The sequence below is a fragment of the Podarcis vaucheri genome (genome assembly GCF_965113315.1).
Source record: "Podarcis vaucheri genome assembly, chromosome: 15".
Taxonomy (NCBI): Eukaryota; Metazoa; Chordata; class Lepidosauria; order Squamata; family Lacertidae; genus Podarcis; species Podarcis vaucheri.
This window is the reverse complement of record NC_138753.1, coordinates 45,242,898-45,268,655: the sequence shown is the minus strand read 5'-3', so window position 1 is coordinate 45,268,655 and position 25,758 is coordinate 45,242,898. Positions and strand designations below refer to the sequence as shown.

At 46.1% G+C, this 25,758-nt stretch overlaps 1 protein-coding gene across 1 annotated transcript in view; it reads right to left on the bottom strand.

Annotated features, from left to right (window-relative positions):
- The window catches only part of PHYHIP (phytanoyl-CoA 2-hydroxylase interacting protein), a 56,747-nt gene that overhangs the window by 13,372 nt on the left and 17,617 nt on the right, over nt 1–25,758 (bottom strand). The window contains exons 2-3 of the mRNA XM_082200725.1: nt 10,684–10,867; nt 4,274–4,448 (exon numbers count right to left, since the gene is read on the bottom strand). Coding sequence (XP_082056851.1) covers nt 4,274–4,448; nt 10,684–10,848 — 340 coding nt within the window. The 5' untranslated portion in view covers nt 10,849–10,867. The remainder of the gene's footprint in view (nt 1–4,273; nt 4,449–10,683; nt 10,868–25,758) is intronic.

The window sequence follows — 25,758 nt, the reverse complement described above, 5'->3', positions numbered from 1 at the left end:
GCAAGCTGAACGTCACGGTGCTCATTGAAGGAGCTCCATGTGACATGGAGATCGACACCGGGTCTGCCCTGTCCATCGTGTCTTGGAGCACCATCAAAAGACTGGTACCCAGAGTGTCCAAAAGGCAACTCGACTCTCACCGCGTACACCTGAGAGACTACCAGGGAAACGACATTCCCGTGGTAGGCGTTGGCTGGTTCCGGATCGCCTTCAAGGATTTTTCGGGCCTGCTCCGACTGGTGGTGGTAGAAGGTCAGCGGCCAAGCCTCCTAGGGCTAGACTGGTTTGATGCCCTCGGCCTGGAAGTCACCGGCATCAACTGCATCTCTAACGCAGAGACTGAGGGTCTGGTCAAAGACTTTGCCGAGGTTTTTGATGACACTTTGGGGCAATATACAGGTACGCCCATCTCCTTTAGCCTTGATCCACAAGTCGCCCCCATCAAGCTAAAGCCACGCCGGGTTCCCTTTGCTCTCAAGGCTAAGGTGGATGAACAACTGGACAAGCTGATTGCCCAAGGAGTTTTGGAGCCGGTTGACCACGCCAAGTGGGAAACCCCCATCGTCACGCCTGTCAAGCCAGACGGGTCGGTGAGAATCTGCGCTGACTATAAGTGCACAATCAACAAGGCACTTCAGCAGCACGCTTATCCGGTTCCTGTTGTCCAACACCTGCTGCATTCCCTGGGTGAGAGTAAGGTCTTCGCTAAGCTGGACCTTGCCCAAGCCTATCAACAACTGCCCGTCAATGATGCCACTGCTGAAGCCCAGACGATCGTCACCCACCGAGGGGCATTCCGTTGCCGCCAGTTGCAGTTCGGGGTGAGTGTGGCTCCTGGCATCTTCCAAAGCCTTATGGAGCGTCTCCTGCAAGGGCTTCCGGGCGTGGTACCATATTTTTGATGACGTCTTGGTGTCCGCAGACTCACACCAGCAGCTGTTTGAGCACCTCCGTGCCGTGCTGACCAGGTTCCAGGAGGCCGGGCTCAAGGTAAAGAGGGAGAAGTGCCAGATCGCCGTTCCACAGGTAGAGTTCCTGGGCTATCTTATCGACGCCTCTGGCCTTCACCCGACCACATCCAAGATCCGCACTATCCAGCAGGCCCCCATCCCAAAGAACAAGACGGAGTTGCAGGCGTTCCTGGGGCTGCTGAACTTTTATAACATGTTCCTGCCCCACAAAGCCACAGTGGCTCAGCCTCTTCACCGACTCCTCAGCACAAAGACGCCTTGGGCCTGGGGTCATCGGGAGACGGCGGCCTTCAACGCAGTCAAGGCTGTCTTTTCATTGGACAGTGTGCTGGTACAGTACAGTGAAGCCAGGCCACTGGTCCTTGCCTGTGACACCTCACCTTTTGGCATCGGCGCTGTCCTTAGTCACCGTTTTCCAGATGGAAGAGAAGCACCGCTCGCCTACTTTTCCAGGACGCTATCTCCAACGGAACATGTTAATAGCCACTAATAGCCTTTTAGCCGCTAATCCGCTAAGCCTTTAATAGCCGCTAAGCCTTTAATAGCCGCTAAACCGCTAATAGCCGCTAAACCGCTAATAGCGCTAATCCGCTAATAGGATTGCTTCGCAAGACGAAAAAACCGCTAGACGAAGAGGCTTGCGGAACGGATTAATTTCGTCTTGCGAGGCACCACTGTACAGTGGTACCTCGGGTTACATACGCTTCAGGTCACAGACTCCACTAACCCAGAAATATTACCTCGGGTTAAGAACTTTGCTTCAGGATAAGAACAGAAATCGCGCAGCAGTGGCGCGGCGGCAGCAAGAGGCCCCATTAGCTAAAGTGGTGCTTCAGGTTAAGAACAGTTTCAGGTTAAGAACAGAACTCCGGAACGAATTAAGTACGTAACCAGAGGTACCACTGTAATGGCCCACATTCCCTTTCCCATCCATGCAAGTAGGTCTTTTGAGACTGCTTAAGTGCTTTCAGACAAGGCACCAGCTTGTAGGCCGTAGTGTTGTGGAGCAGAAATGTGGAAGAGTGCAGAAGAGGCACTCTTTTTTCAGAGCAGGAGCGATGACATTCTCTTTTGGAGCACCACAGTAATTAACAAACCCTCCATAGGGAAGAAGCGATATTGAGTTTTACTATTGTTAGTTGGCAGAAAGAAGTCAGAGAATAAGGAAAACAATCAAGAGGCTGGATACTTCTTTCCTTTTCCTTGACGGGGTTCCTACCTCTTGGCACGAATGTCTGTCCTTCTATTTAAAAGCTAAAGCCTGCATTTCAGCTGGCTGAATAGCTTTCCTTAAAGCTCAATGTATTTACAAATTGAACCTATGCAGCCAGCATCCCTGAGTTCAATGGCATTTACACCCAGATAACTATGCACAGGACTTCAGCCAAGCCACAAACAATAGTGAGATGTGTTATTTTATCTCCAGTCTAATTACAGGGACAGTCATGGTAAGCTTCTGCATTTCAAAAATTTACCATTACACTTTTAAAAAGCAAATTGCAGACATTGGGGTGGTTGGTGGGTGAGAGCCATTTGGATTGGGACCCAGGTGCAAGGCAAGGGGTGGGGGCTCTCACTGCAGCAGTCCTGAAATGGATCAGGGCCCCCACACCAGCAATTTGCTTTGTGCGGCAAAAGCTTTCATTGAAGGAAAAAAAGCTTCCCTTAAAAATGAGTGCCTAGGGCCTTGTCAGCTATCTCAATTCCTTTGAACTTAGTGGGAAGTGGAATAAATTTATCTCTTAGGGCTCATTCAGACTTCTGCTTTCTAGGCACGGGAAAAGTGGAAGTGTGGATGAGCCCTTGGTGAACAGTTGGGTAAAATCCTGCTTGCCAGCTTTTCCTCCTGTCTAGTTGTGGGGAAGCTGTGGCCCTCCAGATGCCCTGGGACCCCAACTCCCACCAGCCAGGGAGAGCCACAAGGGCTGCATCCCTGTTGTATCTTTTTCACCCATAAAAGTCAGAAGCTTCCCTTTTAAAAATAAGAACAAAAATTTCAAGGTGTCTGGGGTATATGAAAGAGGCCTCCCTGTGGCCGTGACTCCAAGACGTTGCCATTGAGGTCAGCAGGTTTTCCAGAAGAGAGCAGCTCTGGGGGGGGGGGCTGTCCCCCTGAATTAGGCCCCCTGCACTGCCCTAGCACCTCTAGCACAAAAGATCCACTGCACAAGGCAGCCACGTTGCCAGGCCTCCTTCTTGGAGGCTTTTAAACAGAGGCAGGACGGCCATCTCTTAGGGATTCTTTAGCTGTGATTCCTGCCTTGCAGGAGGCTGGACTAGAGGAGCCTGGCGGTTCCTTCCAACGTATGCAGTTCTATGATTCTGCAGTTCTATTATTCTCTGATTCTAGCATGTGTTTTATTTATTTCTTGATTTATAAGCTGCTTTGCAACCCAAGCTACTTAAATAGTGTTTAGTAAGACAAAATAACATAAAATACGGAAGAATACAAATTCAATGATTTAATTTTCATTGAAATGAATGACAGTGTTTCTGCGGTTTTGCAATCAATAGTCCTTAACATTCCTGGTTCAAACTTCCGGAAAAGCCTTCTTAAAGCAAAGGGGCCTTCAATAGTCACCTAAACATCAATCTACCTGGCACTTGTCTAGTTAGTAACTGAGTCAGAGGGCTGCAACAAAAAGAGCACACTTTCTAGCAACATGATAACCTCCAGATCGGGGTGAGGAACCTCCAGCCTGCAGACCAAACCTGGCCCCCAGGCCTCTCTGTTTGGCCCGCAAGGCCATTTACAGGAAGCCATGCCCCCAGGTGATGGCAGGAGCAGCATGCTCCATGGAACTTTGAAGGAGAAGGTGGAGAGGGCATTTGAAGGTGTCTTCCCACCTGCCCATCAGCTGGAAAGCAAATGGAAGCATGCTCCCAACCTCTGTGCTCCTTCAAATCTTTGTAGTTTGAAGGAAAAATAGCGAAGGGGGGTCTCTTAAACACACAAATATGTTTACTAAGGGCTGTTGGTTCACTTGGTGGATCAACGGATGTCATGATGTTGTCAGGCGGTTGACAGGTGGGTGGCTCTGCCCAGGGGTGGAGGAGATAAAGATCTAGCCCTCTGGCCAGAAGAGGTTACCCACCCCTGCTCCAGATGTTTACAACCACAATTTCCACCAACCCTGACCATTTATTTATGTTAGCTGGGGCTGATGGGAGATGTCTTCTAAAACATCTGGAGTGTGACGTGTTGGCTATTATGGTTCTAGTACATACTAAGTGCATCTCTGGGTATGTGGCCCTCTCAAGAGTAGGACTGCCAAGGCTCAAGGCTTCTGCTGAACACTCACCTCCTGTGCAGAATTCAATGGTCTCGCTCCATCCAGACACAAGGTACTCTCCGTCACTCTGCTTCACTGCCGTCTGCACGGCCACGCTGTACTCCGTCCTGGGACTCAGAAACCAATGACCCCGCACAGTCATGGGCAGAGCAACTGCCTTGGCCACTAGCTTGGTAGGGACATCCTGCCCAAAGAAAAGAATCAAGCCGCGTCAGGAATCAAACTAGATTTGGGGCCTGGAGTTTCCTAGGAAATGGCTGGGCCCAGGCGCCACCACCCTAGGCACCATCAGGAGAAGGGAGAGGCCAAGGTTTCTTGCTTTAATTCTGGATTGGCCACAGATGGGAAGTTACATTCTCCTGGCCTGATAAAAGGCTGTGCTCCATCCTTTGATCTATGGCAGCCTTTGCCAACCTTTGCCCTCCAGATGCCTTGGACTACAACTCCCATCAGCCATCCCAACTCCAACTGAACTGACTGATGGCCAAAAGCTGACAAAAGCTGGTCCACAAAATAAGATAACCCTTGTGCATCCTGCACCAACCCACTCCTGGCTTTATAGACTAGTGCACTCTCCAAATAGTCTACTTCCCAAATTCTTTACCTTCCCATATCTGCTTGTCTGCCGTGAAAGTTCTGTGTGGCTGCAGCAAAGCACCTGGGCAAAGCAGAGGATTTGACAACCATGTTTTTAGGGTGCTATCTCAGTCCATGCAGGATACTGGCTAGCACTGTTGGGCCTCCCCATTATCTCACGCAGGCCGAGAGGGTGCTCTGCAACTCACAGCTGGCACTCCCGCAAAGCTGGGCAGGTGAAGTCATGGGGGGGGGGGCAACCTGCCTTTCAGCAGAACTTTTCCTCCACTTTTTGTTTATTTAAAATACGTACAGAGTGCCCTTTATTCTGAGATCTCAGGATGTGGAAGAAAAATATATAATTTAAATTTATATTATAAGAATAAGGCAGAGGGAAAACAACTACATGACTCATTTGTGCAGGAAGTTGAGCCTGTTTATTCATTACTGGAACAAGGTACAAGATGCCACTCAGTTGCATGTTATGTTAGGAACAATCAGATTAATTCATCATTTGGAATCCTTGGCATAATTTTAAAAAATAATAATAGTCTATTAACAGGCAAGAGAAGATTTTTAAAAATTCACCCTGGAGAAGGCCCTCTTTCCCACCATGAAAGATCTTCTAATTCAGGAACCTTTAATCCTGATGCATTTGTCTATGCATTGCATTAGGTGGGGAGGCTTGTCTGTACAGATTGTTTGCAAACTGGAAATGATGCAGTGAATGACAGCCAGAGCTGTAGCTAGGTGATCTTGCACCCCTGGAAAAACTGTCCAGATTGTGTCCCCCAGCCATGGACAAATTAGCTCTTCTTTCCGCCTCTCCTCCAACCCCCCCCCCCCATTCAATTCACCCTCTATTAAAAACCTTTTCTTATGAGGCAATAGTCAATATTTTTATTTATAGACATATTTATGGACATATTTCTAAGCCGATTTTGTGTGTGCGTGCCCCCTCGCCTGCGCCTCTGGCGGGGGCCCACCTCACCACCCCCTAGCTATGGCCCTGATGACAGCCAGGTCATCAACTGGGAGAGGTAGAACTGGTAATAATTGGCCAGTTTCCAAACCCTGGAGCAGGAAAGGGAAGGGGCTGCTTGCTGCCCTATAAAAGTGCCTGTGTGTTAAGATCTTTGGTGAAGTGTGATCATGAGAGAGCACATACCTTGCATGACTGACCCAGGTTCAATCCCTGAAGCATCTCCAGCTAAAAGGACCAAAAAGCAGGCAGTGGGAAAGACCTCTGTGCCAGAAACCCAAGAGAGATGCTGCCAATCAGAGTAATGGCCAGATCTAACAGTTTCCTATGTTCAGCAGAACCTATGCTCAGAGGCCATGCTCAGAAGATGGGGTCTCTCTATAGCCAGCAGGGCTCTACCTTATTCTTCTCCCCATTTGTCAAAGCTTGCCAGATATTGTTGAACTACAGCTCCCATCAGGCACAGCAACTACGGCCAATGGTGAGGGATGATGGGAATTGTAGTTCAGTAACATCTGGAGGGCCAGTGGTTCCCCACACCTGCTTTGGTGGTATTTTGTGGTTTTATTGGCTGTTGCCCATTATGTTTGATACAGCTCCTTGCCAAGGGTGCAAGGGACTCTAGATAATAAAAGTTCCACTCTAGCACTAGAAGGTGAACAGAAAAGGTTATCGATGATGCTTTCCTAAAACAACGGGCTGAGAAACATTGTCAGAAGAAATTGGCAGCTCTTCCTAAGCGCCGTTCTTCTAAAATCATATGCGAGATGATGGGGCAATGAGGGTGCAGCAAGCTCCCACAAATCCCACATGGATCTGTGAAGGTCCCCGGCCAGAGCCATTCAAAACACGACCTGCATCTTGGCTGGAGAGCAGAGAAGTTTCCACCTGCTTTAGGGTCCTATTTGTCCCAAAATGTCACAGCTGCCCCACAGTTTAAGAGCTATGGCTCTAGTCTTTTGTTCAGCTGAAGACATTACTTTGATGGGCACTCAACAGCTTTTGATGCCTGGTGGCAGCTGCCAGCCACTGAACACCTAACAGCCAGGTTGGAGGGGTGAGTGATCTTGCCTTTGTGTGAGAATTAACAAGTTTTTTAAAAATATCTGCTGTCTGATTAATGGTGGCAAATTTTTAATCAATCAAAAAGTTTTTAATAAATTAATCTAACTTGTTAACTGACAATATATCAATAGGAGGGGGTTGGACTCGCTTGGCAGGGGGTTGGACTCGATGGCCCTTGTGGTCTCTTCCAACTCTATGATTCTATGATTCTATGATTCTATCTAGATCAAGGGAAGTAATAGTGCCACTGTATTCTGCTCTGGTCAGACCACACCTGGAGTACTGTGTCCAGTTCTGGGCACCACAGTTCAAGAAGGACACTGACAAACTGGAACGTGTCCAGAGGAGGGCAACCAAAATGGTCAAAGGCCTGGAAACGATGCCTTATGAGGAACGGCTAAGGCAGCTGGGCATGTTTAGCCTGGAGAAGAGGAGGTTAAGGGGTGATATGATAGCCATGTCAAATATATAAAAGGATGTCACATAGAGGAGGGAGAAAGGTTGTTTTCTGCTGCTCCAGAGAAGCGGACACGGAGCAATAGATCCAAACTACAAGAAAGAAGATTCCACCTGAACATTAGGAAGAACGTCCTGACAGTAAGAGCTGTTTGACAGTGGAATTTGCTGCCAAGGAGTGTGGTGGAGTCTCCTACTTTGGAGGTCTTTAAGCAGAGGCTTGACAACCATATGTCAGGAGTGCTCTGATGGTGTTTCCTGCTTGGCAGGGGCTTGGACTTGATGGCCCTTGTGGTCTCTTCCAACTCTATGATTCTATGAATATGCTGCAACCCTCCTTATGTGTTTACTATGTGGTGTAAAAGTACATTTTCTCTAAAGGTTTCAAAAATCTTTTGAGCACAACATCCCAGCCTCTACATCAATGTACATCAAAGTCTTGTTTGAAACACTGAAGAATGGCCATCCTAGGTGCCATAAAAAGATGGGTGATGGGAGGCTTTTTGCTTACAGTGCTCACAGAAGAAAAGGCACCGTATAAATTAAGTGTGGAGAACTATAACATTCATTAAAATAGTACTTGGTTACTGTGGAACACTGCAATATTTATTGCTATCAGTAATTATTGATGAACAGGGCAGTATGTTTCTGTGAAATACAGCAGCATTTTATTAGCACTGCATTCCCTGTGTACTCACCTCGGTTTGTTTAAGTTTTAAAATGACTAATATGGTTGCTGTATACTCAGGTTTCAAAATGACTCACCCTGCAGTGAGGTCCGAATATTGCCTCTCCACCCTCATCCCAGGACCCGGCTCTTGCTGAGTTGCTAAACCTGCATCCATCTTGTACCACTTCAGATTATGGGGCGCTCACATAAGCCCCTATGTCTCCAGGCCAAATAAAATACATTCCTGTATATAGCATATCAGGGATACGAATGGGCCAGTCAGTCTATTTCCCACCTGTGTCAGCTGCACATGTTTTCTTTCATAAGCCTGTTCCATTACCACATGGAACTCCCTGCCCATTGATGGTGATGGTGATGAAAATATTTCCTTAAGAAGCAACCACATAGTAATTATTATTATTATTATTATTATTACTGCTACTACTACTACCACCACTACTACTTAATGCCCAGGTGTCTTCTAAGTGGTTAACAAAACATTATTAGAAAAGTGCTTTTACTGTACTGTTTTTAGCACCTGCAAAAAACTTATTTGTTTAAGAATGCCTACCCAGACATAAATTTGACAAGCATTTTAATATGTCTTTTTCATGTTTATTTTTAAAACTTCTAATTTTATTTATATTGGGGGGTGAAGCTTAACTTGTTTTTAGCATCTGATTTTATGAGTAATTTTAATATATTATTTTATATTTTATGCAAACTGCTTAGAGGTTTAGTTGCTTAAGCAGTATGTAAATCCTGTCAATTAAATAAATAAATAAATAAATAAATAAATAAATAAATAAAAACGTAAGAGTTAGGCAAATCTGCTCCTGTTTGCATAATTTTGTACATATCTTTTCAAATACCTTGCTTTTTCGTATGCTTTCATTTTAATCTAAACTGCATGTTTTTCTACACCTTGTCATGCAAAATTAAAAGAACTGCAAAACCCAAAGGATAACCACATTCTGATCTGGATAATAGCTTGGGGAAATGCAGACTGAACAAAATCCTTGAGGACCCCTAGCCAAGTAGAAAGTTCTTTCCTAGCCTCCTCTTAGACAGGCTCCTTGTATATGTACAAAGCACTTTTTATATGAATGAACATTTGGTCATGTGAGTCTCCACCTTTGACCTGAAATGGCATGGACTTTTACCAGCATCCACACTAGAACATTTAAGGCACTATCAAGCCATTTTAAACATTCATGGCTTCCCCCCAAAGAATCCTGGGAACTGTAGTTTGTTAAAGGTTCTGAGAGCTGTTAGAACATCCCTCTTTCCCTCCAAGAGCTACAGTTCCCAAGTTGCTTTAACAATCCATCCCGCTTCCCAGGGAACTCTGGGAATTGTATCTCTGTGGGAGGAATGGGGGGTCTCCTAACAACTCTCAGCACCCATAACCAGGGGTCAGCAAACTTTTCCAGCAGGAGGCTGGTCCACTGTCCCTCAGACCTTGGGGGGCGGACTATATTGGGGGGAGGAGAATGAACAAATTCCTATGCCCCACAAATAACCCAGAGATGCATTTTAAATAAAAGGACACATTCTACTCATGCAAAAACACACTGATTCCAGGACCATCCGCGGGCCGGATTGAGAAGGAGATTGAGCTGGATCCAGCCCCTGGGCCTTAGTTTGCCCTAGGCCTAGGCAGAAACTGACAAAGGGTTTTAAATAACCCATCCTCTTTCAATGTAGTTGGAATAGCCCAATGAACAGAGCAAGTGCTTTAAAAATATTTGTTAGTCAGGAGACGGCAGCAAAAGGGAGGGGAGAAAACCTTCTCACAGAAAGGGTAATGTGTGTGTGTGTGTGTGTGTGTGTGTGTGTAAACTAATGTTAAACATTAAGTAGCATTGTCATAGCAACCAACCAACCTGTTAAACAGCATCCAAATTAGTGACTCCATTTCAGAGGGAGAAAGATGTGAGTAATTCATTTCACGACTCTGCAGCCTCTGTTCAGAAACATACTTTTAAAGTGTTCTCATTGTGAGGGTGTCACACGCACACCCCTACACCTCAAACAGCTTTTAAAGCTACTCGCCCATCTCTGTTTTATAGTAAGAGAAAGCCTTTGTTCCCAGGCTTCCCTGGAGAAAAAAAATTGCCACTGAACTAGTTTGCTTTCCGCAGAGCAATGCCCAGAGCCTTCCAAGTGAGAGATCTGGTTATTATCAGAAGCATTGGTAGGTTCATAAATATAGAGGCAGCCACAGCATGGAGCACTGGCGGTAGGCTGCCTAGTGCCCTTGCCTTGTATGTGTTGGACCACTGCTCCCATTAGAACCGACTGTGGGCTGTGCAACCACAGAACATACAATCTAGCCCATCAGGAGGGCATCTCATTGCTCACCCCTAGTGGTGCCAACAAGGATCTAAGTCTGCGTGCAACTGAAGCAAAGGGGGGATGCTTTTTATTGGCTGAAGGGATTGCTAGTAGAGAAGTATTGGAGAGCATGTCTTGCCCCACCCTGTATGCTAAGGATGAGGAACCTGTGGCCTTCCTCAGATGCTGCTGGACTTCCACTCCCATCAACCCCAGACAGCATGGCCAATGGCCAGAGATGATGGAAGTTGTAGTCCAACAACATCTGAAGGTCCACAGGTTCTTCTGTTTCACCCCTGCTGAACACCAAGGCAGCCCATTGTAACAGCTCACCCGGTGCTTGAATTTGTTGGAGTTCTTGTTCTCTTTTTTGTTCAGGTCGATGAAGTAGTGAGTGACTCTGTCTAAGTCTCCAACATCCATGGCCCAGGAGATCCGGAATGAGTCACAGGTGATGTTGTTGATCTCAATGCTGTGTGGGGTGGACAGCAACTCCATGATCCGGCCAGTTCGGCTCCTATGGTTGGAACAGACAAAAGACAGTGAAAGATGGGTGTTCAAGGGGGGAGATTTGCAGCAACCAAGGTCCAGCTGGGTGTGGCCAGAATACCCTGGAACCCTGAGAAGGTGTTCACACTGGCACAAGGATGAGGTGTCTTGAGGCTGCTTGCCACTGGTGCAGTCACCCTCCTTACCAAATGTTCTGAAGATGCAGAAGGCCTCATAAGCTGCCTTGGGCTGTCAGAGTCCCCTTCTGACGCAGAAAGATATTATTCAACCTGGAACCCTCTAGCTGTAACTGCAACCTTTTGCATGCAAAGCAAACCTTTCCCACTAGGGATGGCAAATCAGTCCACTTCAGTTTTTGTCTCTGTTCCTCATTTTCCCAATCTTAAATTCTGTTCTCCTTGACAGTTTGCAATTTTCTTTTATAGAATCTTTTAAATTCATCAGCACTTGGGTTTAAATTTATCCCAATATACACAGTTTTTTTTGTATGAAATGCTGCCTAAGATTTATTTGTGATATTTATATTTCCCTTAATATAAAGCCTTTTGTATGTTATTTTCTCCTATATATGCATTTTAACGCACACCACCTTAGAATACACTCTTTTGTACACATTTCTTGGTGGAAGAAATGTACTGCACAATTCAGAGCAGCACAAATCTTAAAGAACGGTGGTGCTTTAGTACACATAGTGGTTCAAAAAGTGTGAATTAGGCAGATCCACCTTTAAATGTGAACTTAATTGACTTTCTTTTCCACCTGTATCAACCACAGAGCTATGAGCCCTTCCCCAAACAATCCTTACCTCCAGACAGGGACCCTATAGTTACCGGTTCTACCCCAACTACCCTACTCTCCCTCCTGTGTCTAATTAATTCTTTCTGCAACCATGGAGCCATCTGAAGAGCGGGTGTTATCCCACACAAAGCCTTGACAGAGCAGACGGCTCCTTGCAGATGTCAGTGCTCAGAGAGTACATGGCAAGCATCGGAAGGGACAGATTCAGAGCAGATGGTGCTAGGGAGGGAAGGGGCTCGCGGCCAACAGGCTCAGAAGGAAGGGGGATATTTTTGTTTTGAGGCAGAACAAAGGGGAAGCTCAGGGAGGGAGGGAAACACGTGTGCAGGCATGTAAGAGGTATACAGAGAAAGCACCACATAGGCATCTCCATATAATTTGGTGTGGAGGCTGAAGTAATCCTGTCTTGCAGAGTATGAAATCTGTTTTCCATTTCATATAAGGCAGTTTGGCTTAACACCACTGTGCAAACAAGCTGGAGAGTGATACAATTTGGACAATGCTGCAGCTAGGCTTCTTTTCTTTTTTAGAGTAAGTGTTGCTATTATTCACATAAATCACACATGCTTGGTGTAAAATTGGTGCACAGCTAATGCACGGTCATGCACACATCCACCTGTGTTGCCCAAACCCGTGAGTGTGGAGAAACAGGCTGTATAACTATAATTCTGTAATGCTTGTCACAAAAATGAGGTGTGCAACGTGAGTTTGTGCACTGCATTTGCGACCCTTGTATGCACAGACAAAAGAAGTAAAGATGCTGCTTTGGTGGTTACAGATGACTAGAAGGTCAGTAAGCAAGGAGGCTGGTTGCTGCTAGTAGCTACTGAGCCCCCCTGCCTCCTTGTACTTGAAATATTTCTGTTACTACTCTGAATACTAACACAGCCTGCTTGCTTGCCTGCTGCCCCTGCCTTTCCTACTCAAGCAACAAAGACTACTAAAATGCCACAAGTCTCGGGTACTCTTTCTCTCCTTAAAAGGAGAAGGAGAGGCCCTCTTCAAACTGGCCCCTGAAGTTTCCTACCACCTGGGGCAGCAGAAAGGAAGCACATGGTGCAACCCAATGCAATGGCAAGATTCCCTAGATTGGCATTTTTTCGGTGGCTTTAAGGAAAAAACTACTGAAACTTCTTTCCTGTGGGTGGGTGCCTGCTGCTGTTTTGGCTACATAAGAATTGGCACTTGTACAACATGGTGGCCATGAGAAAACAGCAGGGATGGGGCACATATGTTCCTCCAGATGTTTAGAACTATTACTCCCATCACAGCCCATGGCCAGGGATGATGGGAGCTGTAGTCTACATCAGGAGGGCACTATGTCATCTACCCTTCCCTAGAAGGAAGCCAAAGACAACACATATCAGCACAGCCTTTCTTTAGGGTTTGTTCAGATGCTGTGCTGCCTTTTAATGCACCCAGGAGTTTCACTGGCAGCAGCATTTGGGGGAGCAATGCATAGTGTGACCAAAGAGGTCTCTGGTCTTAGCCAGAGCAACTGTGCAAGAGAGGGAGCAGAGTACTGGCCTTGGGAGAGTTGTCACTCTCCTAATTGAAGCTGATGGGAGAAGAACTGTCCACCTTCTCCAAGCCCCAAAGCTCCCGCTTACTAGAACAAGCAGGACCCTCGCAGGCAGGCAGGCGGAGGGTGGGTGGTAGCGCTGGGGAAGCCTGAGCCAGGCAGGAAAGGGCTGCTGTTGCCCAGTGGCACAACATGTGTTTTTCATACCAAAGGTCCCAGATGGCATACCCAGCATCTCCTCTCTGGAACCCTGGGGGGCCACTGCTAGTCAGTGTAGGCACTACTGAGCTGGACGGAACAATGAGCTAACTTGGTACAAATCTTCCTACATCCCAAAGGCACCAACCGCATCTTCCTTCATACCTACGGGGATGTTTACGGCAAAAGAGCTCTCCGGGTTGCGAGCCAGAAAGCCAACTCAAGGCTGCAGTCCTAAGCCCAGTTACAGAGTGGGCCATTTCTAAATACACATGCTTAGGACACAACAGCATAAGGGCTGGAGCAATCATTGACTCACAGAATTGTAGAGTTGGAGGGAACCCTGAGGATCATCTAGTCCACCCCCTGCAAGGCAGGAATAGGCAGCTGTCCCTTACGGGGATCGAACCTGCAACCCTGGCATTCTCAGCACCAAGCTCTAACCAACTGAGCTATGCATGCCCGAATTTTATTATGTCAATGTCTAAGATACTTTGCAAAACCTCTGTGCTTAAATTACACACCAAACCAGTTGCCTTTTCAAAGAAGGAAATCAGGTTTGGCATGATTTATCCTTAAGTAATCCATGTTGGCTGCTTATTATCCAATTGTCTCTTATGTGCTTACAAATGGATTGTTTTATGATTTATTCTAATAGCTTGCCAAGGGTGGAAGTTGATTCCAGACATGTACAAGCATAACTCGTGTGTGTGTGTGTACTCTCACCTTCAGTGTTTGCCAAATGAAAGGGGGGCCTATAAAGAATGTTAGCCAAAACGCCTGCAGACAAAAAACACAGAGTTGCCAGAGTTGTCTGAACTGGGAGATTCATGTTATGACTTTAACAACTTGCCAGCTGACCAAGAGATGCCAAAGTTATTGCTTCTTCCACCTGCCCCTCTCTTTCCCCTGCTTGGTATACCCCTGGAGATAGTCACAAGGAAGGAATAGAGGTAGATGGCAGAACTGGGGAGGAACAGGGGGGGGCTGTCTCTGCTGCCTAACTGGTCATTTCAAAGCTACAGCATGAATCTCCGGTTGCAACATGGCAATCAAACAGAAGAGGCTTCTGACAGACAGACAGATGAAGAGTTAATCGCTACTTGACAGCCAAGAGAAAAACGCTTACGAGTCACTGTGAAGTTTTTATAGTGGACCCAGGGAGAATTAAATCAGGTCTATGCCAAATTCAGACATAAACACACAGGATAGCCTTTGGGCAAACCTCTTTTACTCAGCCACAATGATTCTATTCTAAAATGTGAGTAATAGTAGGAAGCCTCACAAGGTATTGTGGGGAGAAGTGAGACTCTTGTAAGTTACCTCAATTTTCCCACTGCAGAGCTCCAGTGCCCTTAACAGCCTCATAGTGGCCATGAATCAGGGGTAGCCCATCAGGGGCCCTCCAGATGTTTAGAACTTCAACTCCCATAATTCTTGAGCATTGACCATACTGGCTGGGGCCCATGGGAGTTGTAGTTCTAAACATCCGGCAGGTAAACTGGTTACCCCTATCATAAATCAACATGTGATAGTTTTGCCATCATTGAAATTTTCATGCCAGATCCAGTTTCACTGGATGATTTCTGGCTGTTATGCTGCTGCTAAGGGCACAGGAGTCCCGTCAGCAGGCTACCCTACCTGTTTAAAGAAAGTAATCTCATTAGTCTGGAGGCAAGGTTTTAAAAGGTTAAACCCATTAAAGGAGAACTCAGATAATGGCTATGAACAAGAGGAACCTGCTGTTCACTCTCTCGTATCATGAGAGCTCAAGAGTACCAAAGCTATTAACAAAGCAAAAGCAACAAAACACCATTTCCACAACACACACGAGAAGCTAAAAGGCTCAACAATGTCACTTTAAGAAGGCCTACAAACCCAGGTGGGAGAGGGGCAAGTCAGTAGCTGTTGGATGACATACCAATAGGATGCAACTTTACATGTAATAAGCTTGCAAATACAACCTTATGCATACCCTCCAACATTTTGCCAATGAAAATAGGGACATCCTAAATCTATTGTTGTTGTTGTTACTATTATTTTACTATTTATACCCCACCCATCTGACTGGGTCGTCCCAGCCACTCTGGGTGGCTTTCAACATATATAAAAATATGATAAAACATTAAACATAAAAAACAACTTCCCTATACAGAGCTGCCTTCAGATGTTGGATAACTCCATACCCTCCAACATTTTTCTGATGAAAACAGTGAAGTCCTAAGGAAGTGGGACATTCTGGGGTCAAACAGAAACCAGGGCAGCTTCTGTAAATCCAGGACTGTCCCTGGAAAACAGGGACACTTGGAGGGTCTGCCTCATGGCCTCCGTTGTCCCGTCTGGGGGTTTGGCTTGAGCCTTGGCAGCTCTGTTTAGAAATGAGCTAGCAGGCCTGGCAAATGCATCCGTCTCATGAAGCTCCGACCTTCTGGATGGAGGGGGAAGTTGCTGGGAGAAGTCATAGAATCATAGAATCAGAGTTGGAAGAGACCACAAGGGCCATCGAGTCCAACCCCCTGCCAAGCAGGAAACACCATCAGAGCACTCCTGACATATGGTTGTCAAGCCTCTGCTTAAAGACCTCCAAAGAAGGAGACTCCACCACACTCCTTGGCAGCAAATTCCACTGTCAAACAGCTCTTACTGTCAGGAAGTTCTTCCTAATGCAGGGGTCTGCAACCCGCGGCTCTGAAGCCGCATGTGGCTCTTTTACACCTTTGCCGCGGCTCCAGGGTGGATACTAGCGAGGGGAGGAGGCGCATTGTGCGCCCCGACACTCCCCACTGTGGCGGGCGCTGTACTGGCTGTGACGTCGCATGGGGGCGGTGCGTGTGTTAGTCACACACCGTCCCGATATCACCTTCCCACTCGCCCGCCCGCTTCATTGTAAGGGGCATGTACGCTGGTCACTGCATTGAAAGGGGGCATATACGCTGGTCACTGTTTTGAAGGGAAGTGAAGAATACACACACACAAAAAGGTAACTTGTTGATTTAACGTTTATTTCTATGAGGAGGAGTAATTCTGAGGGGTCAAACAAAGAAATAATAAAAAGTGAGAAAAAAGTTATTTTTATAATGACGAGTTTTGCGGCTCCCTTTTTTTCCCCTTTGGAAACAGGTCCAAGTGGCTCTTTTTGTCTTAAAGGTTGCAGACCCCTGTCCTAATGTTTAGGTGGAATCTTCTTTCTTGTAGTTTGGATCCATTGCTCCGTGTCCGCTTCTCTGGAGCAGCAGAAAACAACCTTTCTCCCTCCTCTATGTGACATCCTTTTATATATTTGAACATGGCTATCATATCACCCCTTAACCTCCTCTTCTCCAGGCTAAACATGCCCAGGTCCCTTAGCCGTTCCTCATAAGGCATCGTTTCCAGGCCTTTGACCATTTTGGTTGCCCTCCTCTGGACACGTTCCAGTTTGTCAGTGTCCTTCTTGAGCTGTGGTGCCCAGAACTGGACACAGTACTCCAGGTGAGGTCTGACCAGAGCAGAATACAGTGGCACTATTACTTCCCTTGATCTAGATGCTATACTCCTATTGATGCAGCCCAGAATTGCATTGGCTTTTTTAGCTGCCGCGTCACACTGTTGGCTCATGTCAAGTTTGTGGTCATCCAAGACTCCTAGATCCTTTTCACATGTACTGCTCTCAAGCCAGGTGTCACCCATCTTGTATTTGTGCCTCTCATTTTTTTTGCCCAAGTGCAATACTTTACATTTCTCCCTGTTAAAATTCATCTTGTTTGTTTTGGCCCACTTTTCTAATCTGTCAAGGTCGTTTTGAAGTGTGATCCTGTCCTCTGGGGTGTTAGCCACCCCTCCCAGTTTGGTGTCATCTGCAAATTTGATCAGGATGCCCTTGAGTCCATCATCCAAGTCGTTGATAAAGATGTTGAATAAGACCGGGCCCAAGACAGAACCCTGTGGCACCCCACTAGTCACTCTTCTCCAGGATGAAGAGGAACCATTGATGAGCACCCTTTGGGTTCGGTCAGTCAGCCCGTTACAAATCCACTGAGTGGTAGCATAGTCAAGACCGCATTTTACCAGCTTCTTTGCAAGAATATCATGGGGCACCTTGTCAAATGCCTTGCTGAAATCAAGGTAGGCTACATCCACTGCGTTCCCTTCATCTACCAGGCTTGTAATTCTGTCAAAAAACGAGATCAGGTTAGTCTGACATGACTTATTTTTCAGAAATCCATGCTGACTATTGGTGATCACAGCATTCCTTTCTAGGTGCGCACAGACTGTTTGCTTAATGATCTGCTCCAGAATCTTCCCTGGTATTGATGTCAGACTGACTGGGCGGTAATTATTTGGGTCCTCTCTTTCCCCCTTTTTGAAAATAGGGACAACATTTGCCCTCCTCCAGTCTGCCGGGACTTTGCCTGTTCTCCAGGAATTCTCAAAGATGACTGCCAGTGGTTCTGAGATCACATCTGCCAGTTCTTTTAATACTCTTGGATGCAGTCCATCGGGCCCTGGAGACTTGAATACATCTAAACTGGCCAAGTATTCTTGTACTATCTCCTTAGTTATTCTGGGCTGTGTTTCCTTTGCTGAATCATTTGCTCCAAATTCTTCAGGTCGGGCATTGTTTTCCTTATCGGAGAAGACTGAGGCAAAGAAGGCATTGAGGAGTTCAGCCCTTTCTGTGTCCCCTGTTTGCATTTCACCATCTTCTCCTCTGAGTGACCCCACTGTTTCTTTGTTCTTCCTTTTGCTACGAACATACCCATAAAAGCCTTTTTTGTTGCTTTTAACCTCTCTAGCAAGCCTGAGTTCATTCTGTGCTTTAGCTTTTCTGACTTTGTGTCTACACGTGCTGGCTATTTGTTTGAATTCCTCTTTGGTGGTTTCCCCCCTTTTCCATTTTTTGTACACATCCTTTTTTAATCTTAACTCAGTTAAAAGTTATTTAGATAGCCACCCTGGCTTCTTTAGGCACCTTCCATGTTTCCGTCTCATTGGTATTGCCTGACATTGTGCATTTACTATCTCCCTCTTAACAAACTCCCAGCCATCATGAACTCCCTTTCCTTTTAATATTACTGTCCATGGGATCTCACCCAGCACTTCCCTAAGTTTTATGAAGTCGGCTTTCTTAAAGTCAAGAAATTGAGTCCTAGTATGCTTGGCTGCTCCTTTCCGCTGTATAGTAAACTTCAGAAGAGCATGATCACTCGCGCCTAATGATCCTTCCACTTCTACCCCACTAACCAGATCATCAACATTGGTTAGGACCAGATCTAAAATGGCTGTTCCTCTTGTTGCTTCTCCCACTTTCTGGACAATGAAGTTGTCTGCAAGGCCAGTGAGGAATCTGTTTGACCTTATGCTCTTGGCTGAGTTTGACATCCAACAAATATCTGGGTAATTGAAGTCCCCCATTACTACTATCTCCCTTCCTTTTGCATGCTTGGCCATCTGTTCCAGGAAGGCATCATCTATGTCCTCCGTTTGGCTTGGGGATCTATAGTAAACTCCCACAATGAGGTCTCTGTTATTCTTCTCTCCCTTAATTTTGACCCAAATGCTCTCACTTTGGCTTTGAGGTTCTCAATCTTGGATCTCTTCACAGGTATACACATCCCTGACATATAACGCCACTCCTCCTCCTTTCTTGTCTGGTCTGTTTCTCTGAAATAGATTATATCCCCCCATTTTTACATTCCAATCATGGGACTTATCCCACCAGGTTTCAGTGATGCCTATTATGTCATATTTAGTTTGCTGTACCAAGAATCATAGAATCATAGAATCATAGAGTTGGAAGAGACCACAAGGGCCATCGAGTCCAACCCCCTGCCAAGCAGGAAACACCATCAGAGCACTCCTGACATATGGTTGTCAAGCCTCTGCTTAAAGACCTCCAAAGTAGGAGACTCCACCACACTCCTTGGCAGCAAATTCCACTGTCGAACAGCTCTTACTGTCAGGAAGTTCTTCCTAATGTTTAGGTGGAATCTTCTTTCTTGTAGTTTGGATCCATTGCTCCGTGTCCGCTTCTCTGGAGCAGCAGAAAACAACCTTTCTCCCTCCTCTATGTGACATCCTTTTATATATTTGAACATGGCTATCATATCACCCCTTAACCTCCTCTTCTCCAGGCTAAACATGCCCAGCTCCCTTAGCCGTTCCTCATAAGGCATCGTTTCCAGGCCTTTGACCATTTTGGTTGCCCTCTTCTGGACACGTTCCAGTGATCTCAGAACCACTGAGCTCAAGCTCATCTTGTTTATTTCCCATGCTTTGCGCACTAGTGTACAGACATTGAGGTTCATTAATCATTCCCCCGTGTCTCTTATTTAAGGATTTTTTCCTCCCACCACTAGGTCTGCATGCTGTTTGCTCCATTTGGTCTATGACATTTGGATGATCTTCTTCATCAATGGATAGACTCCTACCTTCAGGAGCACTGTCTCCCTCCCCCACTTTAGTCAGTTTAAAGTCCTCCTGACGAGGTTTCTGAGATTTTTGGCAAAAACATTTCTCCCAACCGTTGTGAGGTGCAGCCCATCGCTTGCCAGAAGTCCATCTTCAAGAAACTGCAGTCCGTGATCTAAGAATCCAAACCGTTCCTGTTTACACCATTTGCGAAGCCAGCTGTTCACTTCCACTATTTTCCCCTCTCTCCCTGGGCCACGTCGTTCAACTGGGAGGACAGATGAGATGACAATTTGTGCATTTAGTTGCTTCAATTTCCTGCCGAGAGCCTCGTAGTCTCTTTTGATCTTCTGGAGGCTATTGCTTGCAGTGTCATTGGTTCCCACATGAACCAAGAGGAAGGGGTATTTGTCAGTGGGTTTTATGATTCCTTGCAGTCGTTCAGTTACATCTTGGATCTTAGCTCCGGGGAGACAGCACACTTCCCGAGACATCTTGTCAGGCCCACATATCACTGCTTCTGTTCCCCTCAGAAGGGAATCCCCTATCACCACTACACGCCTCCTCTTGGGTTTGGTCGGGGTTCTTCCGTGAGCTGTCCGTTCCAAGGTCGCCTGCACATTCCCTGAGGACTGACTTTGCTGCTCGTCTTCATATACCTGATCGACTGTAATGAGGGAGAGATCCTCAAATGGAGTCTGCTCTTTGTATTCCATGCTAGGGGAGAGGACCTCAAAGCGATTGTGTATTTCTAAACAATCAGAGCGAACCCTGGGCCTCCTACTTCTTTGAGTCACGTTTCTCCATATATCTGGCTCCTGTGTTGGTGAACTAGACTCCTTCTCAAATTCAATCACATGTGGCTTGCCACCCCCACCTGGAGAGTTGTGTTCATTCAATAAAACAAGCTAGGGCTCAGTCTGAGGAAAAAGTAGTAATTAGTCAGTGTGCTCACGCAGTAACTGGCAGCAAGACGCTGGAAAGCCAGCCAGATGGGATATGTTTACAGGAAGGGAAGGGTCTGGACCATTCCTGCCTTGTTCCAAACTGTAGATGCTTTCCCTAGTTCTGTACAGATTAGTGAGGTGGTTAAATTGATTTGACCAAAATGCAAGCTGTTTGTGCTCTAGTTAATTTCACTCTTTAATTTAAAAAAGACTTCACACTTTTACTTTTTTTTACACACACACACACACACACAGCGGTAAATATGCACATTGTCTTGATAAAAAAGAATGTAAACATGGTTTAAATCTACTCTGGGCCTGGGGTGGAGAAAAGTCTATTAAACAAATCATATATACTATTCTGTGGGTTCCAATAACAGGCACACCAAAACACACACAAACAACTAGAGATACTCAGGGGCTAATCCCAGTATTATACAGTACAGCTTGAATCACTACCCAAATCCTAGCCAAACTAGTTTGACCAGGACAGACTACATATGACAGCGCACATGTTTGCTAAGGAAACTATGTTCTCAAAACAGCACCTTTAAAAAGCTATAATATCTGAACACCCCTCAGTTGAGCAAAACGTCTGTCTGAATTGAGGATGCAGGAAGAGTTTGTCTGCTCTGCCACAGAGTGTAGCAATGGCTGTGACTTTGGATAGTTTTAAAAGCAGATGAGACAAATTCAAGGAGGAGGCTAGAGCCAGATGGCTAAAGCCCTCCCACCCAGGTGCCCACCAGCATCTGGTGGCATCCTGCTCTTGAATCTAGAGGCTCTATATGGCCTTCAAAACCTGCAGCTGCCATTAGTGAGATTTGCCCTCCATGAATTTGCTGGTCCCCTTTACAGCCTTTTCAGCACTGGGAAGCTATGAATGTTTAAAGTGATCTGATGCTGCTTTAAAGGAATGGTGCGGAGGTGGCCTGGCAGAAGGCGACTTCCTAGGTCCCTAAAGAGGCCCTCATGAAATGTAAACATCTACCTCACACCAGTCCCATTGGTGTGGCTTCACAGTTTCAGAGCAAAATTAATCCAGACTAAACCACTTCCCATTCCAGATTAGAATGTCTGGGATAGAGCATGGATAGGAGAAAGGAAAATGTGAATCTGGTTTGGTGAAGCCAGTTCTAAATTAAAACAGACCAGCTCTTTCAAAGACCTTGTCATCATAACAGAGCATATGTGATAGGGCAGGGGCAGCTGGCCTATGTGACTCCAAAATGCAGTTTGGTTTACTCTGGCTCTAAAGAGAAGCAACAAGAGGAACCAACTTGGTAGGGTGAGGCCTTATCTAGAGAGGACAAGTCTGTCCACCCCCTTTGAGTGGGGGAGGGGCACTGGATGAGTCATTTCCTGGGGTGAGTTTCCTTGCCCCTTTTCTTCACCCTTCCAGTTTAACTATGTAGGTGTAGGCTAGGGTTTGAACTGCATTCCTAGCAGAGCCAAGTACCTAAAAACCTTCATGGAGAGTCAGTGTGGTGTAGTGGTTAGAGCGTTGGCCTAGCAACTGGCAAACCAGGGTTCAAATCCTCGCTCAGCTATTGCTCATGGTAACCTTGCATTTGTCACTGCCTCTCGGTCTGATCTACTTTACAGCATTGAGCCAGGCAAAATCGTGTGCACTGCCTAGAGCTCCTTGGAGGAAATTTAGTGTTATACAAATCTATGGAGAGACCACACTTGGCATGCTGTGTACAATTCTGGCAGCCTCATCTCAAAAAGGATATGATAGAGCTGGGAAAGGTCCAGAAAGGGGCAACCAAAGTGGGAAGCATAATGAAGGTGTATAAAATTATGCATGATTCTGAGAAAGAACTCAGAGCAGACACAAAAAATACTTATTCTCCTGGTGGAGAAGTTTGCCCCCAGTGTGGCTGGCTTTAAAAGAGGACTGGACAAATTCATGGAGGATGAGGCTCTCAGGGCCATGTCCACCACTGCTGTTGGAGGGGAGAGGGCTGCTTTCGCACTCGGGCCCTGCTTGTGGGCTTCCCTCAGGCATCTGGTTGGCCACTGTGAGAAGAGGATGTTGGACCAGACAGGCCTTTGGCCTGATCCAGCAGCCAGCCTCTTCTCAGGACGGTTGTCATGTAATAATAAAATCAAGGAGTTTGATGCTGAAGGGGGGAAGCTGCTGGTAGACACCTCAGTAGAGCTGTTTGGTTCTATCTACACTACAAATACTTTTGTGCTTTGCATCGCTTTTACCAGTTTGGCTTTCCCCAAAGGATCATGGGAGTCTCTTTGGTTTTGTGAGGTTGCTGACTGAGAATTCTCCTGATTCGTTGAGGAGAGGAGTTTACTGGGAAGACAGCTAAAGTGCTTTCCTTCATAGATCATTTCTGAAGATGCTGTGCTCCTTGATGACTCTCTAGAGTCCAGTCACACGTGGCTTAGAGTCCCATCCTTGGCTTCTCCAAGAGCAAGAGGAATTAATGGGACATGTGAAAGGCCTAATTTCAGCCAAATAACACCAGAGCACGTGAATTAGAAACGGCATACGCCTTGTGTTGCATCACTACAATAAGCCTTTGGAAATGTGAGAGCATGGAAACACACTTTCGGGTCAGAGGATGTGACTTCAGGCAAGCTGGCATCTTGGCACCTCTCGCCCTACTACTTTGCACATTTGTCTCCTAACCATCCTTGGTGACACCTCATGTTAGCATTACCACAATCCTGTGAAGCTATCCAGTAATCTTCCTGGTAGAACAGAAATTTGGGAGTAGACCGCTTTTGCATCATATTAACGGTCATTTATCATTGGTATGGAGATGGAGGAGAAATTCAATTCAGTTCACATTTAAAGGTGAACCTACCAAATTCTCATAATAATGCATATACAGTGGTGCCCTGCAAGACGAATGCCTCGCAAGAAGGAAAACCCGCTAGACGAAAGGGTTTTCTGTTTTTGAGCTGCTTCGCAAGACGATTTCCCTATGGGCTTGCTTTGCAAGACGAAAACGTCTTGCGAGTGTTCCGATTTTTTTCCGCCCCCCCCTTTTCTAAGCCGCTAAGCCGCTAATAGCCTTTAATAGCCGCTAAGCCTTTAATAGCCGCTAAACCGCTAATAGGGTTGCTTCGCAAGACGAAAAAACCACTAGACGAAGAGACTCGCAGAACGGATTAATTTCGTCTTGCGAGGCACCACTGTATTTGTGAAAATGGTGTAGAAAAATGCATTATATTAAGGGGAAACTGCGTTATAAAAGTGTGTATAAAGCTGTATACAAAAATGTGTATATCAGGAGAAATGTGTACTAAAATGCTGTTAACTTTTCATAAGAACTTTTTTTTAAAGTTGCAATCTGATGTGAAAATGTGAAGAACCAAATTTAAGATTGGAAAAATGAAAAAATGAAACTGATGTATTTGCCCATCCCTAACCATTTCCCTTTTAACTGAATAAATGATTGTTGTGATGATGATGATGATGTTGATGATGATATATACACACCTAGCATTTACCTAGCATTTATTTGAATGTTCATAGTGTTTTCCATATATGCACCATAAGGCAGGGAGCCGTCCCAGGCGGTCAGTGTGGTGTGGAGAGGGGCAATGTGGTGCTGATTAGAGTGCTGGAGCTGGAAGACCAGGAGTCTAGTCCCCCCCCTCAGCCATGAAGTTCGCTGGGGGACCTTGGACCACTCACTGTCTCTCAGCCTAACCTCCCTCACAGGATTGCTGTGAGGATAAAGTGGGGAAAGGGAGAACCATGGGACCACCTTGAGCTCCTTGGAGGAAAGTTGGGATATAAATGTCAATGCTGGCAGAATACTTCTGTAAATAAATGCTAGGTGTGCCACACAGCAAATCCTGCACCCCCTAAATTAACTTGCTGCCCTCAGATGGCATGGGGGACATGATCCCATGGCCAGTGTCAAAGTAACATTCAGCTACTGTCAGTCCAGTTGACTTCTGTATGCAGAATGAGAAACCATTGTGTCCTTTGCCTCAGGCAGCAAAATGCATTGGGCTGGCCTGGCATATATGATCTCAGTAATTCTAACAATCTCCCTGGAAAGTACAGTGGTACCTCTGGTTACGAACTTGATTCGTTCCAGAGGTCTGTACTTATTCTGAAACTGTTCTTAACATGAGGAGCCAGTGGTGGAAGTGTGCCTCTGGTGCTCGATTTCTGCTCACATCCCGGGGCAAAGTTCACATCAGGGAGCAACTACTTCCGGGTTAGCGCAGCTTGTAACCCAACACTTGCGCAACCAGAAGCATTTGTATCCAGAGGTACCACTGTAGGTCAGTATTACCAGTGCTATTTTTCTAGGGGGGAAATGGTGCTGGAATTCACCATGAACGCCTCCCTTGTTCTCTTATAATGGCAATGGCGTCCACTTGAGAGGGCCCAGAATTGAATTCTGGTGAGTTCTAGCTGAAAAAAAGGCCCTGAGTATTACTAACCCCGTACAGGAGTTGGAGAAGCACGGAGGCTGAGAGAAGTTTGCCTAAGCCTACCAGTGAGTTCATAAAAGAGATGATATCTGAACAGGCAACATCCCAGTTCACAACTAACATTATAATCCTAACCATGTCTATGCAGAAGTTGTTGGCATCCATCTGTCTCAAGAGACAATAGAGTGTGCCTCCAGCAGTGAAAATAAAAAAATTCCTTCCAGTAGCACCTTAAAGACCAACTAAGTTAGTTCTTGGTATGAGCTTTCGTGTGCATGCACACTTCTTCAGATACACGAAAGCTCATACCAAGAACTAACTTAGTTGGTCTTTAAGGTGCTACTGGAAGGAATTTTTTTTATTTTGACTATGGCAGTCCAGCAGTGAAGTCAGCATCAAAGTGAAGCCTGGGCCGTGTGTCTGGAGGTCCTGGGCTGCCCAGATGACAAGACCCCCCCCCTCTCTCTCAGCCTCACTGATGGGGTCCAAAGGAAGGCAGAGCAAAATGTTTGGCACCAGCTGGGCTGCAGCAGCTGCTGGAAGGAGGTGTACAAGGTGCCACCCAACCGTCTTAGGGACTCCACTCCGGATTTATGTGGGCTTTACTCCTTAGCCTTTTCTTCT